The sequence below is a fragment of the Bacillus rossius genome, chromosome 10 (genome assembly GCF_032445375.1).
Source record: "Bacillus rossius redtenbacheri isolate Brsri chromosome 10, Brsri_v3, whole genome shotgun sequence".
Taxonomy (NCBI): Eukaryota; Metazoa; Arthropoda; class Insecta; order Phasmatodea; family Bacillidae; genus Bacillus; species Bacillus rossius.
Window position 1 is genome coordinate 32,238,725 of NC_086337.1, and position 17,009 is coordinate 32,255,733.

The window sequence follows — 17,009 nt, forward strand, 5'->3', positions numbered from 1 at the left end:
GTATGGTGATTCTGAAGTAATGGATTAAATAATATCAATGAAAATAAAAAAAAATATATATAAATGGGTAAATCAAGATATATTATTTAAAGAATGAAATAACTGTAGTAAATCTGATAAAATTACTATTAACATTTAGGTTTACCTTAGGAATAGGCCTATTCTGGCCACTATGTAAATACATATGTTTGTGTGTGTGTGTGGGGGGGGGGGGGACCTAGCCAAATTGAAAAAAAATTATCAGTAAAAGTAAACCTTTACAAAAATATAACAGCACACAATCTACCCTTAAGGATAAATGCTCATTTGTAAAATTGTATATATTTCGCTATGCATTAACACAAAACTCACCTTTTCCCCTGAGACATTTTGCATGAATCATGCTCACATTAAAATTTATAGGGAAATATTGGCAGTATCATAAACTTAGATTAACCACTCAATTGTTTACTATAGGTCTATATGAAATATAATTAACCCTATCACTGATATGGTGAACTGCCATTAGGTCTATATGCATGATTACACATCCAGCATGTACAAAAAAAATTGTAAACATAAGAGGTTATTTGGACAGTGTTATGTAAAAATGGTTCAACCCACAAACATTTTCAACTGAGTAAATTGAGCTCAAAGTTGAACACACAATAACCGCTATTGTGGCAGTGCGTTGAATGTTTGGTCTCAAGATGGCATAGTAGCAAGGAATGTCGGTTAAAAAAAATTAGCTCAATTAAAAGTGTCATTTTACGTACAGAATTATTTCAATAACTTTTTTTCCTTTTGTTGGTTAACTCATTTTTGCATAACACCATCCATTTAACACAGGAGATTATTTAAGTGTGGGAAAATAACAGTGTATATTGTATATGTTAAAAATATCTTAGTTGGTGTAATTTATTTTGAAATATCTACTGTTGTCGACAACTTTGCTTTGTTTGGGGATGGGTTGCCCCTTCATTACCTCAATGCCCTGGTGCATTTACATGTCTGCTCAATCGATTATTACTTATATCTGTTAATCATTTGCTTGGTTTAATTACATTGGATCAGCTAAATTAAAAATGCATAGGTCATACACATTGTTATTGGAAGGAAAAGGTCAGACTTCACTGTAGCAGAATTATTTATTTGTAAATGTTGGTTTTATTATACTTGATTGCAAAACAGTAAACCCTTTTTTTATTTTTTTGCAGATTTATGAACCAAATTTTTGGTATTATAAGAAACTCTTTTTTCTTATAAACCACATTGTTCCGAGGAAGGGTGTGGAAACAAAGTTAAAAGTTGCACCTGCATCGAGGGTGTGGGAGCCTTTAGTGGTTTATGTAAGTATGATTCTCAAATTGGTTGCTGTTAGATTGTGACCTATTTACCCATTTGCAAATAAACATTTTTTGCAGATGGAAAATAAATAATTTAATTTTCAGGCACACACCAAATGGTTACTTAGTAATTTTTTTGTAATTGTTATATACATGCCAACTTTTAGAAGTGCCAAGTAACATTAAAGCAAATTTTAATTTTAGCATTATTCATACATGTAAAAGTTAGCATAAAGGGTAATGTACAGGTGGGGACATTATTACATTCCCTTAATTTACTTTTTAAGTGTAACTGAATATTATAGTGACCAATTTTTTTCTTCAAAACATTTTTATTATATAACAGCTGATATAAACTTACTTAAGGTAAAACACCAATATGATTCAAGTCTACCCTGAACCAAATCCTGTGTTTTTAAATAAGTAATTTTTCAATAAAATTCTCTGCCTACTTTTTTTCTAAGCATATAAACTGTACCACATTGACCACAAGCCTACAACAGAGGAATTAAATTTGATAGACTTGATAAAATGAAAATTGATAGACAAAGCACAGGCAATTTTGAAAAGTAATGTGGTGTTATTTGCCTTACAATAAAACACAATCTCAACAAGGATCTTATTTGGCACAATGGTTAGAATGAGGCTTATAGAAACACTTCTTTCTTCTGCACAGCTATCTAATTTGGGGCCAGTTGTTGGTTAGTGAGAGTGCATTAATGTAACAATTATTATGGGTGCCATCATCTGACCCAGCTAGGGCGTGAAGTGGCTCAAGTGGGGTAAAATGAGACATGCACTTTATAGTAGTTCCTTGTGCAAATTATATGGTCTGCACTGAGCATCGGTCATGCTAGATGTTATGTGGTATTAAATTGTGCCTTAAAGCCACACAATTATTACAGTTATCATCGCCATGGTATTTCACTGGTATTAATAATATTTGTTAACTAAATGGGTTGTATAATATTTGTTGTGTATATATATATAAAACTGTATAACTAATTTAGTATGTATTTTTAAAAAAACTGACCCAAATTCAGTATATATTAATGATTACCTCTACGTAATTACTTGTAATCATCATGAAAGGAAGTTTTGACTAACTTCATACCACAAATTGATAATTAAAATTAACCTTGGGTTAAAATAAGGTGACACAAACATGACACATCAACCTGAAATGTAGTAAATAATGCATCAGTGAAATAAATACTACTATGTTATTACCAAAATCTGTTGTACCAAATAAGTTTTGTAATGTGAACAAACACATTGAGTGAATAGTCACAGTGGATTTTAGTGATGCACCCATTATCTTTTGCCGTTTGCGATTACATGCAGACTACTAGATACAATGAAGAGATTCATTTGCTGGCTTATGTACTAGTTTCACATATTGAATTTGTAATTCATCTGCATTAAATTTTGTAGAATGAAACATTCCACATTCCAAGGACAACCCTGATTCATTTCTTAGTTACTTTAAAAGAACATGGTAATTTGTGTGTTTGCCCTATGTTGTATTAATTCTGGGACCAAAATATTTTGTAAAATTTTATTATTTCGATATTTGTTCTTTGGTTTATAAAGGATGAAGATCAGTCGCTTTCAGAAGCACCCAATGAAAGCCAGGATTCAACGACATCAAACCAGGCTATTTCACTGTCATGTCAGTCTCGGGCACATATAGCCGAGGGACAGCCCGGGCCCTCTGCAGAGCTGTGCAAGACCATGGAACAGCCCCCCGTCACAGGACATACAGGGACTTCAGCCTCATTAGACAGTGTTGCGTGTACACCAAAATCGCATAAAAAACAAAAAATTTCTACACCTTCTGAGGATGGGTACACGGCAGTCCTCAACAGTGTTGTCGACGAACTCAAAAAGGAACCACCACGCCTCACGGTAAATGAGCGCTTTGGCCAGTGGTTAGGTTGTGCGTTAGACAGCATAAAAGATCGGGGTGTCTGCATGGCAGCCAAACATGACATAATGAGAATAATTATGGGAGCTGAATTGGATGACTCCCATACATCTAATTTGCTCAAATGATGTTACATCAAGCTTATGTGTTTTTCTTTGTATTTGCGTACCTTTTTTCTGTAAATTTGTAAATTGTAAAATAAAAATGTTACTTATTAACTTGTAAAATAAAAATTATACTTTTTTCTTATAGTAGTTACGAATTTTAAGAGACAGGTTTCAAATTTTTAGTTCCTGCATGCGTATGTGTGCAAGATTGTATGTAAATAGTGTTATTCATACTAAATACAAAAAAAAAATTATATTTCATTTGGGTAATTTACCTACTTAACTGAATAATAATCATTACTGGGCATAAATTGAGGTGATCATTCATATAAAAAAGCAATGGTTTTATTTTGTAACATAAAAAGCCAAATACTTAATATATGTAGGTTTTTGTTTATGTTTTAGATACTATCAATCATATTCACACCACTACATATTTGTGCTCGTAGAAAATTTTCTGTTTGGAGAACATTAAACTATCTCTGTTTATATAATGAAAGTATTTTCTGTTTTGGTATTGAATTTTCCAGCCCATTGTTTGGCTTTTATATTTCCCTCAATATATGATCCAAGAATACAACCACTGGGGTCAAATTGTTTAATGTATTAAATTATTTATATTTATCCTTCTGCAATCAATAATCCTGTTAAACAGCTAACAAAATAATAAGTACGGATACTACAATTATTTATATTTTCAAATAAGTGTTAAAATATTATATGCTCTCAGTTACAAAACATATTGTTATTAACAAAATAAAAGCTGGATACTTAATCCTGCAACATTTAATGCCTGGCAGATAAATTTAATATATAAAAATCAACGCTTGTTTGTTAGTGTTTTATGTGCTACCATCTCTTTAATCCGATTGCAATAAACATGTGTCAACAGAATGCTTGCATTTGTTGAAGGTTATAGGGACAGTACAAATATTACATATCATAGGATTTCATATAATGTATTCATTATTGACAAGAAAATAAATATTTTATCATTCCTAGTTAAACTAGATAATGCTTCCAAATTCTAAACATTTACATAATTAATTCTTCTTTGGCAGCAACATGCCAGGTACCACCTAGTTTAAACAAACCAAGTTTGAATAACAAGATTTAATTACTCATTTTATGTATCCAGAATTTTTAATTTTGCATGCAAATGTTAGACAAAATTTGGTTTGTGCATAGGTGATTTAAATACCAAGTTTGTGCTTCGTTATACATTACTGATGTGTAATCGGTCCAAATATTAATGTGTAACTAATGGAAGCGTTATTACTAGGGACACCTATATTTCGCGAATACATTCCATGTTAAGGTATTTTATAAATCACTGTAGCTTTTTCTTATATTTTATTGGTTGTGGTCGGTGAAAGGTGTCGTCCCGCCCTTGACGGAGCCAATGGAAATGTGAGTACCGTAGTGCTGGACGGTCACTATTCGCCAATACTCTAAGAAAAAGCTACAGTGCTTTGTGAAATACCTTGACACGAATTGTATTCGCGAAATACGGGTGTCCCTAGTTATTACCAAGATACTAAAATGTCATTCCATAGAGTTGAAAGTAATAAAATACATATATGTTGTAATTAATTTGTGTTTATTCATAAGAAAACTTACAAACACGATACACATTAAATATTAGCAAGCACTCGATAACTACATACATGCAATACAATATTAGGTCATACCTTTTACTTAACCTCTTAACGTAAGTTCACATTAAAATGCAAAAGTGGTAATGCCACAATATATACAACAACCAGCAACAATAACAACAATCAAGTTGATAATTTTTACATAAAATAATGTTTTATTGAGGAACTATGTATAACTCATACAGTAGAACTTAGTATTAAAAACAATTTAGTCATTCTGATGGGAAATAATTAGCAAATACGTATACAGAACACTAAATAAAAAACCAGTCTTGCAAAGTATGTTAATTCTATAATTAAAAAACATTTTACAAATAAGCAATACAGTAACATAAAAACTTAAAGCACAGCACTATCAAGATACACACGTGTCAACAATACATTAAAATGAAATACTCCGAATAAACACAAATTAACTTATAAAGAAATGTTTTGATGGAACATAACTAGTGTTAGGTTATGCACATGCATTCTTAGAGTACATCAATCCCAGAATTGAAATGTACTCAAAATGAGTCCACATATACATGAAATTTCCTCAAATAGAAGTGATTGTGACAATAAAGGTTATCATATTGACCCATCCCTATCTTGCATACAGAGCCAATATTCCTACATGTAGAAAATATGATTGAAAACAACACATCGATGAAAACCCATAAAGTATTATTAAATAAATGATGAAAGAAGATATAGTTGAAAGGTTTTTTGATTAAAATATAAGATTGTTTTCAAGAAGTCCACTACAGCAAACAATTATATAGTTGAAAGATTTTTTGGATGAATATATTTGATTGTTTTCAAGAAGTCCACTACAGCAAACAATTACTAACTTTCTCTCTGAAATAATTGCCAAGAAGCTGTCCATAAAATTGTATAATTTTGTAGGCCTACTGACTTGCATTTATTATAGAAATCTCAATGTACACATTCACAAATTATTTTCTGAATCAAGAAACACTGCATAAAATTTATTTTCACCTCAATTCATACACAAACACATAACAAGTTATGGTAAAGTAAGCATAAACAATACTACACTAAAAACCGAGTATTTTCAAGTGATAACAATTCTAAATTCTAACAAGTAAGCAGAAACAATAACTAACAAACGAGTATTTTTAAGTGATAAGAATCTTTAATTCTAACTAAAATTGCACATGAATTTGTAAATATTTTTGTAAATATTTATGTGTTAGTAGTACTTTTTACTACATGAAATGAAGTTGTTGATTTCACAACATACTATAGGTATTTCCGCAGTTGTTTTCATGTAAGTCAAGTCATAAAATTCATTTTTAATTATTACTAGTATTTATATACATACATAACCTCCATGTCCATCAACTAATGAAAAGATATGAATATAACGAAAACACTTCATTCGTTTTCATAACAAAAGACCGTTCCCTCTTTGTGATTGGCCTTCTACCAGGTACGTCAACACAAAATTAAACGTTGCCACACTTCCATAAAGACATTTCGAAACACCGACAATGTTGATTCCGGTAGTTACAATAGCAGTTTCAAGAATTGACATTTAGTTATCTACCGGGCTGAAACTTGAGGATCATTCCGCTACCGGAATTATTCCGGCAGCGTCGAGAATAGGGCCCACGGTCCGGCAACTTGATTATTTAAAAATACACTTTGAATACTCTCATTTACTTAAAAAAATAAATTTAAAAAAGAATTGGGGAGCATTTACAAGTACATCATCAAAACCATCAACTGGCAAAACGTTTTGCGAAACACATATTGTAACTATGTTCTTCAATATGAATATAAAAGTATTCACCACTACTAAAAACATCTCAATCCCTCCTAAATGAATTACTGTTTTAAACACCAGGGGTATATTACTATGTCATTCTGATTGAATAAAATTCCCACCGTCTACGAAACCTACAGAAATTTGAACGTGGCCAATTACAAAAACTTCCATGAAACCGGCCAATGCTCTGCTAATTCTACCTCAGAATAATCCATAACAGCTGGTATGGAAGACCTTGCAAGGAAACTTCCATCGTGGAATACAGGCTTAACTACCTCCTGACAATGAACATTGCGGACATAGTGTAACTTTCTGTGTGGCCAAATCTTTAATAGTTTGTCTCTTGCTACACTCAAAACACCAAATGCAAGAAATTGTAACAGAATGGTAATTTACTTGGAGAGGGACACATCAAAAAATTTGCGACTACAGCCACCAGGGGTTTGTTTCATGAATTTCCATCACGCTGAATGTAAACGTATTGTATGAAATGAATAAATATTCTATTTCAAAATAAAAAAATTATATTGCGATATTTTTATCAGTGAATTCGAAGAACGTATTAATTACTTGACGGTCGATTGGCCACTGCAGAAAAATTGAGAAAACTAAAAATATTTCGCAATTCCCGTCACTTCTCGCAAGTTAGAGGCTTACTCTAATGCAATTCTCGCATCTCATCCGAGGCTCATTTTGCCCCACTGGCTCATTGCTCTCTGCCATTGTTTTGCCTCATCCGATACCTACTACACCTCTGCATTTTTAAGTGCTTTATCATGAATTATTTTGTTTTCTTTCTATCCACCAACATAACCTATTTTAGCTTAGGCAATTTGCCATTAATGCCTCCAAAATTAAAAATAACTTCATAGTTATTCCACTCAACTAGCATCACTCAGTGTTCACTCTAAAAATAAAAAATAATAAACCATGATAATCAGTCTGTTTCTTTCGGTGTTAATTAGGTAATCGTCCCACAATAAAAATTTAAGTGTCACGAACCTAACCTAAACGACCTTTGCTTCAATTTTGCAGTATTTTAAATGTTAAGTTAACCCTGCCAACCTCTCCACACTATTATACATTATTTATAATGTAGCGAATCTGAACAAACCTACCAGTCACAAGATTTTACAGTATTACAGATTTTGCTTACTTAACCTAACCTACCATACGAAAGTAAAATTACCGGTAAAATACTTAAAAGATCACAAAGCTGTTACAGAATGATTAGAAATTATGTGAAGAAGTAAATAAATAACATTATTGTATTTATTTATTTTTATTCACTTATTTATTTTGGATGTGCCTCTCTCTTTGACAGTTAAGAATAGAATTCCTACCACTGATTTAGCCTTACCTTAGAATCCTGCCATGGAACAGATCCAACACCACTGAAATATTCACTGAATTCATTTCGAACAGCTGCTGCCCCTCTGCTGTGGTGATTTCCACCCTGTTGGCTAAGGCCTTGCAGTACTGGCAGGAAATCGTCAATTTCAGCAGTGTCTTCCGCAACACATGACTTAAGGTAATGCACATTCTTTCGCAACAGAATGAAGTTATGCAAAATACAGCATACTGCTGTCAACAACTCCACTTTCTTAACTGGTAACTGAAGTGTTGACAGCAATATTCTGAATTTATTCGACATCATACCAAATGCATTTTCAACCACACGACGTCCTCTGCACAATCTGTAGTTAAAAATGCGTTTGGCCTGACAAAGATTTTTGTCTGGGTAGGGCTTCATTATATTTTGTGTAAGTGGAAATGCATCGTCAGCAACTATTACAAATGGCATAGGCAAGTCTCTTCCAGGCAGTGGACGGCTTTTGGGCAAATTGAGAGTCCCACCAAGTAATGCTTCAGAAAGGTCACTCTCACGAAAGACTCCAGCATCATTCATGCGGCCGTTGACTCCTACATTTACATACAAAAATTTGTATTCTGCATCAACAAGCGCCAACAGTACAATGCTGTCATGCCCTTTGTAATTCCTGAAGAAAGAGCCCATGTTTCGAGGCGGTCTGAAGTTGATGTGTTTTCCATCAAGGGCACCAATGCAGTGAGGCAGTTGCCACATGCTGTGATAACCATTAGAAACCACTTCCCATTCAGCGGGAGTATCTGGCGCCTAGATAAAACAAAAAGAATTAGGACAGTTAACAAATACATTAATTAGGAGCATTATCTAGTGGAAAACACAAAACAGTATAAAAAATTCCCGAAAAGTAGTTAACACAAAATGTAAAAAAAAAACTATAATCAAGGCTTTTACTGCAAACCGAATTACTCATACATTATACATCCTGTTACTGATAGAGTTTGTTTGTGGGTTTGAAATAACCTACTCATAAGCATACTACAATTACTGGATCTGTTAACCTACACACATATATACGAAGTAAAAGTATTACAAAATGAGTCAGCTATCTATTTCCAACAATGTAGCATCGTCAATTTTGATTGCATAGCTTGTCAATTTCAATGGTTACAAGTATGAGGATATATATAATGGCAAGAAAAAATTGTGAAACTAAGGAATTACAACTACAATTCCTATTGCATGTCGGATTAAGTCGTGCGTATTACATTGGCGCTTCCTGCCTCCATACTACTAAAAATAATCCCTGTCAAGGGTTTTCGCTTGGGCTTAGATGCACTGTAGGAATTCACGTATATTTTTTTATTATTTACGGTACAGTGAGTTTCAATACCCATGTCAAAAATATTCATGTTCTTACATATGTAAAACCACAGGATCGGCAGCACATTTAAAGCACAACATGGCGATGGCCGATTCAATGCATAGGCTAGCTAGGTTGAATTACAAACAGCAATATCTCGGAAACCAGTTGGAATTTTTGAAACGGCCCTTTAAGAGTAAATAGGGTTATTTTTTTAGGTATGAAAAAAGGGGTTTTATGAATACTATTATTTTACTTATGGAAAAGCCGTGACACAAGAAAATTACCCTATACTTATATTAGAGTTTTCAAAGTTATCTTTCTTTTTTATTTTAACATAGTAATCTGTAGACCTAAAATTTTCTTTTTATCCTGGAATGATGCAACTGTCTACTTAGATTACAACTCGTATGTTCTTATTTTCAGTTATGAAATATTGGGATTATATAGTATGTATTACAAAAAGTTTAGGTTAATGGATTTTTTGGTTTACAAAGAATGTGGTATTGCTGAAATGGCTGGGAATTTAGAATTTTTTTATTATAATCAATAGATTACATTATGATAGGTTATACCAACAATTTTCGGGACAGGTGGAGATAAGAAGCTAAGACACTGAATTTTAGTAATTGTTTAAAAAGCTTGAAATCTAGTAAAATCTCTGTTCATTTACAAGCTTTAACAATAGGGTGCATGTTTGGTTAGGCTATTTGCAGTAAAATTTGCTACTACAAGCCGATGTGTATGGTTGTTTAGGTTAGGTACATTTAAAGTACTGTAAAATGGTTCACCAGATTGTCTGTATTTTTAATACAGCTAACATAACCTACTGATCACGAAATGTTAAAGTATTTTTATTTTTGGTAAAAGTTCTGTATTGCGTATCCAAGTTAACCCTGTGATTCTGATACAATAATCCTGATGGCATGATCCTGTACACCTGATCCTATGGTTAGCAGTGGGGAGGCACAACACCGAAGCATTTAGCGCGATGGCACGATACCTGATTAATTTCTGTTATATGTAAAATAGTTTTTACATCATCAAGTTCCGCACTGTTGCGGGAAACACGTCGGCGCTGCGCACCTCCCTACTGCTGAAAAAAATAAGCATCATGTACCACAGGATCGTGTTCAGGATCATGCCATCAGGATCACAGCGTTAACTTGCATACGCAATACTGAACTTTAACCTTTGGTAATCTTAGCTCATCTGGATACAACAAGGGGCTTCTATTCCACAATAGACCATTTTAAAGTTATTCCCAACATTTGAGAAACCATCATTAGTAAAGAAAAAGTTAGCAGCACTAACTTTGATGCATTCATCCCTCATTGTGTCATAAATTGCCTGCAATGTTTCTGGTATGATGACACCAAGTGTGCTTGCCGCAATTCTTGTCGAGTACTGCAAGTCTTTGTATGTGCATCCTGTTGCCAAATACCGAAGGGTGACAGCCAGCCTGAACAAATACAATTGATTAAAATAGCAAGATATTCATTTCACCTAAACCACTTGTATTTGAAATAAATAATTCAAGAATTTTACCTGTCACGGGGCTTGATGGCTTCCCTCATTACTGTATTCTGCTTCTGAATGATGGGACACACTCGTCCCAACAATTCGTCAAAAAGAGCCCCATTCATTCGCACAAAGTTTCTAAAACTCTCGGTGTCATATAGCCTATGAAACATTAACAAATCAGTAGATTTTGTGAAGGCCATCAGACACAAACATTTTGAACATCAAAAGGGAATAATAAATCTTTAAAGTAGTTACGTACCTATATTATTAACACAATTTAAACTAACCTCAATTCATTCCGGAGTAAAGACAACATGCCGTGGCCATTTCCTTCATCTCGTTTCTGGAGCCAAGGTTTTGTCCACCATTGTCGTGCCCTACGTTTAATTTTACATCGTGACTTTTCTCTCGCAAGTGTTGATGTCAATGCTACGACAGCGCATAATTTTCTTCTCCGTATGCATGAACTTTCACTGTCATCCATATTGTCTGTTTACACTAACAAAAGACTGTTCTCTGCGCACTATTCAGTTTGTTTACTTATTTCTGCTACCAGTTTGGTGATCGTGTGGATATGATTGTAATATTTCTGCTTCCACTTTTGCTTTACAAACTTCTATACCCACTGTTATACCCATGGGTATGAAAAAAGATAGCAGAAATTGGGCATCGTGTGGGGCGGGCTTAAATGACCGTCGTGCACGAGTCGGTCTGACAGACATCCAAAATCCATAGCATTTTTAAACTTTTTTACAAATTTAGTTCCTCGATTTTTCACTAGAATGCGTGTTTACTCTCTTTCCTAAGTATTATTCTTTGCTTTGGTGGTTAAGTCTTATTCTAATCTTTGCTGTAAACAAATATATTTGTTTTTATTCACGCACGTGTTTTTGTTATGACATTTGGTGACACGTGACAAAGTGTTCAAAACGTAAGCGGATTTTTGATGACATTAGCAATGCGGTGGATGAAAGTGATTCTGATGTTGTGGAAATGTCAGATAATAGTGATAGTGACAGTGAAAGTAGTTATTCTTCATCAGTGAACATTTCTGAATTAGAAGAGTGCGGCCAAGGCGACAATCTGTCAAAATCTGACACATCTGCGCCTATTGGTTCTCGCGAATGGTCCAACGAAAAAGGTAATAAAATTATAACTAAAATACCATTTCACAGTAATGTTGGTGTAAATCCAGTGGCTTTACTCACCCACAATTTTCCACCAAACCCTACAAAATTAGACTGTTTTCGGTTAGTGTTTGATCATGATTTGTGGCAGTCAATCTGCACTGAAACCAATGACTATGCCACAGAGTGCATTGCAGTAAAACCAAATTCTAATTGGTTTCCCACCACTTGTGACGAAATACAAGCATACTTCACTTTGTGTGTTATGATGGCACAAGCAAAAAAAACACAGCATTCGTTCATATTGGAGTGGCAAAGGTATGACTCGTACACCAGGCATTCGTGAAGTTATGTCTTTGAAGAGGTTTCTGGATATCTCCAGGTATCTTCACTTCCAAAACAACAATGCTCTGAACAAACATGATCGTTTGTGTAAAATAGCACCAGTGCTAGATTATTTCAGGAAAAAATTTCCTGAGCTAAATTGTCCAGGGGAAAACCTTTCATTGGACGAGTCCCTGATGAAGTTTCGAGGCCGTTTGTGTTTTGTACAATATAACCCTTCAAAGCGAGCTAGGTTTGGAATAAAAATATACAAACTTTGTGACTCGAAAACTGGGTACTGTTTTTCCTTTTCTATTTACACAGGAAAAACAGAAGGCAAACAAGCTACACTAGCCAGTGAAGCTATTGTAATGAAGCTAATGGAACCATATCAAGGGGTTGGTCACACACTGTTTGTGGATAACTGGTACAGTTCGCCAAAACTTTTTGAAGAGTTACATAATCATGGAACTAATGCTGTTGGCACTGTTAGGCATAACAGAAAAAAACATGCCTAAAGATACTGAATTCAAACAGAAGTTGCACAGAAGGGAAAGTATGATCAGGTACAGTGAAAGTATGAGCGTTGTAAAGTGGATGGACAAAAAACCAGTTTTAGTGTTGTCTACATGCAATAGTGAAATTGACTATGCTATGACAAAAAAGGTAGACAGGAAAACAAAGATGGCTGTCATGAAGCCGAGAGTTGTAATCAACTACAATACTTGGATGGGAGGTGTAGATAAGCAGGACCAACAGTTAGCATCCTTTCCCATCATGCGGCGGTATGTAAAAGGTTACAAAAAAGTTTTCTTTTATGTAATGGACATGGCACTTTACAACACATATTTGCTGTGGATGTCAGTTACTGGAAAAAAGGCCAAGTACAGTGCATTCAGAATTGATGTCATGGAAGAACTGATGGCATCACTGACTTTGCCACACTATCAACGGCGGGGATGCAGATCTGCGGGTGACACTCCAATGAGGCTTCAAGCTGCTCACTGGGCTCATTTCCCAAGATTCATTCCACCGAATCCTGGCAAGCAAAACCCATCCAGACGTTGTGTTGTGTGCAGTGCTCATAATAAAAGGAGCGAAACACGGTGGGAATGCAAGCGCTGTGTGGTTGCACTTCACGTGCCAGAATGTTTTGAGATTTATCATACAAAAACCAATTATTGAATCTTAATTATGGTTTGATATGTTTATTTAATCAATGCACAGTTCTGTAATAAGTGGTTCTTAAAATAAATTTTAATATGTTGTAATCGAAACTATTTTTAACCAGTAATTTTTCTTATGATAATTTTTGTGATTTTGGACTAAATTAATTGGTGTAAAAGGGCCGCATTTGTAGTGAAAAATAAAGTGAGCGAATGGGTTAAGTTAATAATTCTGTGATTTTACATGTATTAAAACAATGAAAAAAAAATTTTTTTTTCCTAAGTTAAAAATTGAGAGTAAGGCTGAGAATAAAGTGATTTTTTCACATTAGTAGATACTTATTGCAATAAAAAAATTGTAACGCAAATGTTTATCTTTTTTACTTCTAGTCACTTAAACTTGTTTAATTGTTCAGAACTAACTATTACTGCTTAACTCACAAACTGCTGAACCATTAATAAAAAAATCTCCCCAGCGTCGAAAGTATCGGGAATTCTCGTTTACGTTGAAGACTAGTACAGAAATTCCCTAGGAACGGGGTGTCCACATTCTGGAATGTTAGGGAAGATTAAGTTGGTCAGGGAATTTACTTTAAATCCGGGAAAGTACATGGAAATACTCCAGAGATAGTAATTGCTGGTTGGGGGGGAGGGGGGGGGGATACTCCAGTCCACCATCACTGAGACTGTGAAAGCCTTTTTTTTTTTGTTGGTGTTTTTAGTGCATTGTCATATAACTGTCAAAATGGCGTATGCAAGGTTCTGTTTGAACGAGTGCAGCTATAGTGATGGTGGAGGCTGGATTGTCTTTATTTCTTTCAGAAAATTTTAAAATAGGTGAATTATTTACAAAAAAAATTTGTCAGGGAAAATTGTAATTTTTGAATGTGAAAAGTCAGGGAAATTTTATTACAGTGATGTGAGGACACCCTACGTCAGTTCTGTTTTTTGTGGGTGTCATGCATTAATGTACATGATGTTTTTAAGGATGTCTAACATGTATTAATTCAGATTATTTGTTTTTAATTTTTTATTTGCTTTTATTACTACTTATTGCTTCTGTAATTACTTATTAGCAAGTACTGTAGTTTTTTTTAAGTCTTTAGTGACTTCATGTGCATCTCGTTTGCAGAGGGTTACAGGTTTGATTTTTTAGCAAGAATAACCTTTGTAAGTGCCTAGTCAGTATCTTATTGTTTCGGAGTTCTCAATCTTGAAGGTCCCTTGGCTTTATAAGCCTCTGCATAACTGTGCAACTTCAAAACAAGTCATGCCAACAATTACGAATCAGTCGTAATAGTTATGAATTTTCCTTTATAGTTACGTTTTTACGCATCCTACTTAAAAAATATGATTCAAGATGATTTTTTGGCAAATATTTTAAATCTTGTATGTGTCGAAAACAGTGTGCACTTGTAGCTCGAACAAATTCTCTTCAGAAGTAGTCAGCCATATTATTTGCGCTACTTGTTTTTGTTTTGTGACTCTTCGAGAAGGACAGTTGATCCGCTAGATCTCTCACATTGGAGAAATATTGTGTGTGCTGATTGTAACTAATTGTGCAATAAACAATAGTAGTATTGGGAAAAAAAAGCAAAAGTTTTGGCAATGTTATAGGATAGGGTTTTTCATAATGGTTTTACAGATCACCTTCACCTATTACTAATTAAATTACCTTTCTTGTCATTTTGCATTCCTGCAAACCCTACGGACAGACAAACTGAGGCTTGAATGTTGTGACAGGCCAGGGCCTGGCGGAAGACGGCAGCTGCGACTGGCAGCTGTTTGCGAGGTCGGGGTTACCAGGGCAGCGCCGTCAGTTTGTCAGACGCTGCAGCGCAAGACGTTCGGCTCGAAGACAGAAGCGTCACCGACTTGCAGTCAGAAAATCAGACCAGTCGGTTGTCTGCTTTTGACAGACAGGTTACTTACCTTAAATAATAGTCTAGTCAAGTAGTCACATGCTTTCTTACTCTGGTTAAAAATTGTCAACATTTTTAAGATTTTTTTTTTTATGTGTTCATGTGTTTGTATTTTTCACTCCCAGCATTTCGAGTGTTGCAAATACTTTTATCTATCTTAGCTTTAAAGAAATTTTATTTGTATACATTTCATTCATTTGTATACATTTCTGTTGTACCTAAGGATTTTTAAAATATTACCACAGCCCTCAGTAATATGTATATTTCATTTTATGACTCTTCACACCACATAATTAACAGTTTCATTTTTACATTCAATTAAGGGGAAAATAATTGAGCAATAATAAAAAAACTTATGTCCACAACATTTTTTTTATATAGTTTTAAAACATGCTCCACATTGTAGTGAAAAGTATCCTTAAAATAAAAATAATACAACAAAATGATTTTACTGTAACTTTTGTCACTGCTACACAAGTTATTTTTCTGTTTAATTGTAAATTGCTACTTAATTTTAGTTTAATTTGATCATTTTATGTTTTAGTTTAAGGAGACACCCTAAAAAACTCTGAAAGTTCTTATGTTTTTTGTTTGTAACGTATGGTAAAATTTATTCTTTCAAAACTTAATTATTTCCTCAGAAAATTTTTTTAATATGGTTTCTTGAATATTTGGTGGTATAATTAATCTGCAACCTTTTCTGTTGTCAAGCCATCTTTATTATCTAACCAAAAAACCTCATGATCGAAGAATAATTAATACTTTGTTACTGCTAATCTTATACATCAAATTATTACAATACATGACCAAAGCTATATATAATAAAACATTCATAAATGCTGAATTGATTTTTATTTAGTCTACAATCATGTTGCAATTAGTAGTATAAAAATAGGAAAACAAATTATATAAAAAAAATTTAATACTTGACTATAATGACAATTATATTTTACCTTATATTTATAGTTTCCCATCTTTTATATTCCACAGCCTTTTCCCGTCTTAGTTCAAAAAGGGGTTAGTGTTAGTAACTCAGCAATTTTTTCTTTGTTTCACTGCTTTCTAGCAGAAACCTACTGCTACAGTCTTGCAAGTGGGAATCATGGCTGATGTTGTGGGACGGGTGGATTTTCTTGGGTACTCATGTTTCTGCCACTGTCCCAATCTTATCTCATAACCTCTCAACATCTCAATGACCCCAATGACTTCCTACCACAATCATAAATACTCTTTTGACCCTTTTTTTTTTCTATTACTAGCTATAAATTTTATCATAAACTGGCTGTGAAAGTATTTTTATTAGGGACTTAAGGTGTTACAGGAAACTTACCTGGAAAAAACCCCACCTTTTTAGTACTTAATAATGAAGTACTTTATACTGAACAGTTAACTAAATGTGAAAAAATCTTGTTAGAACCTGAAAATATGTACTGTAAAGTGATAAGTTATTTATAGTAAGATACTT

At 33.8% G+C, this 17,009-nt stretch overlaps 2 protein-coding genes across 4 annotated transcripts in view; one reads left to right on the plus strand and one right to left on the minus strand.

Moving 5' to 3' along the window:
- The window catches only part of LOC134535919 (ras-interacting protein RIP3-like), a 50,551-nt gene that overhangs the window by 8,125 nt on the left and 25,417 nt on the right, over window positions 1–17,009 (plus strand). For all 3 annotated transcript variants that reach the window (XM_063375296.1, XM_063375297.1, XM_063375298.1), the window contains exon 3: window positions 15,366–15,545. In XM_063375296.1, the coding sequence (XP_063231366.1) occupies window positions 15,366–15,545 (180 nt within the window). The remainder of the gene's footprint in view (window positions 1–15,365; window positions 15,546–17,009) is intronic.
- On the minus strand, window positions 3,641–11,650 carry LOC134535920 (uncharacterized). The gene is made up of 4 exons (XM_063375300.1): window positions 11,293–11,650; window positions 11,030–11,164; window positions 10,796–10,943; window positions 3,641–8,928 (listed from the first exon to the last, which is right to left on the minus strand). The coding sequence occupies exons 1-4, from the start codon at window positions 11,487–11,489 to the stop codon at window positions 8,131–8,133; spliced, it is 1,278 nt and encodes a 425-aa protein (XP_063231370.1). The 5' UTR covers window positions 11,490–11,650; the 3' UTR covers window positions 3,641–8,130.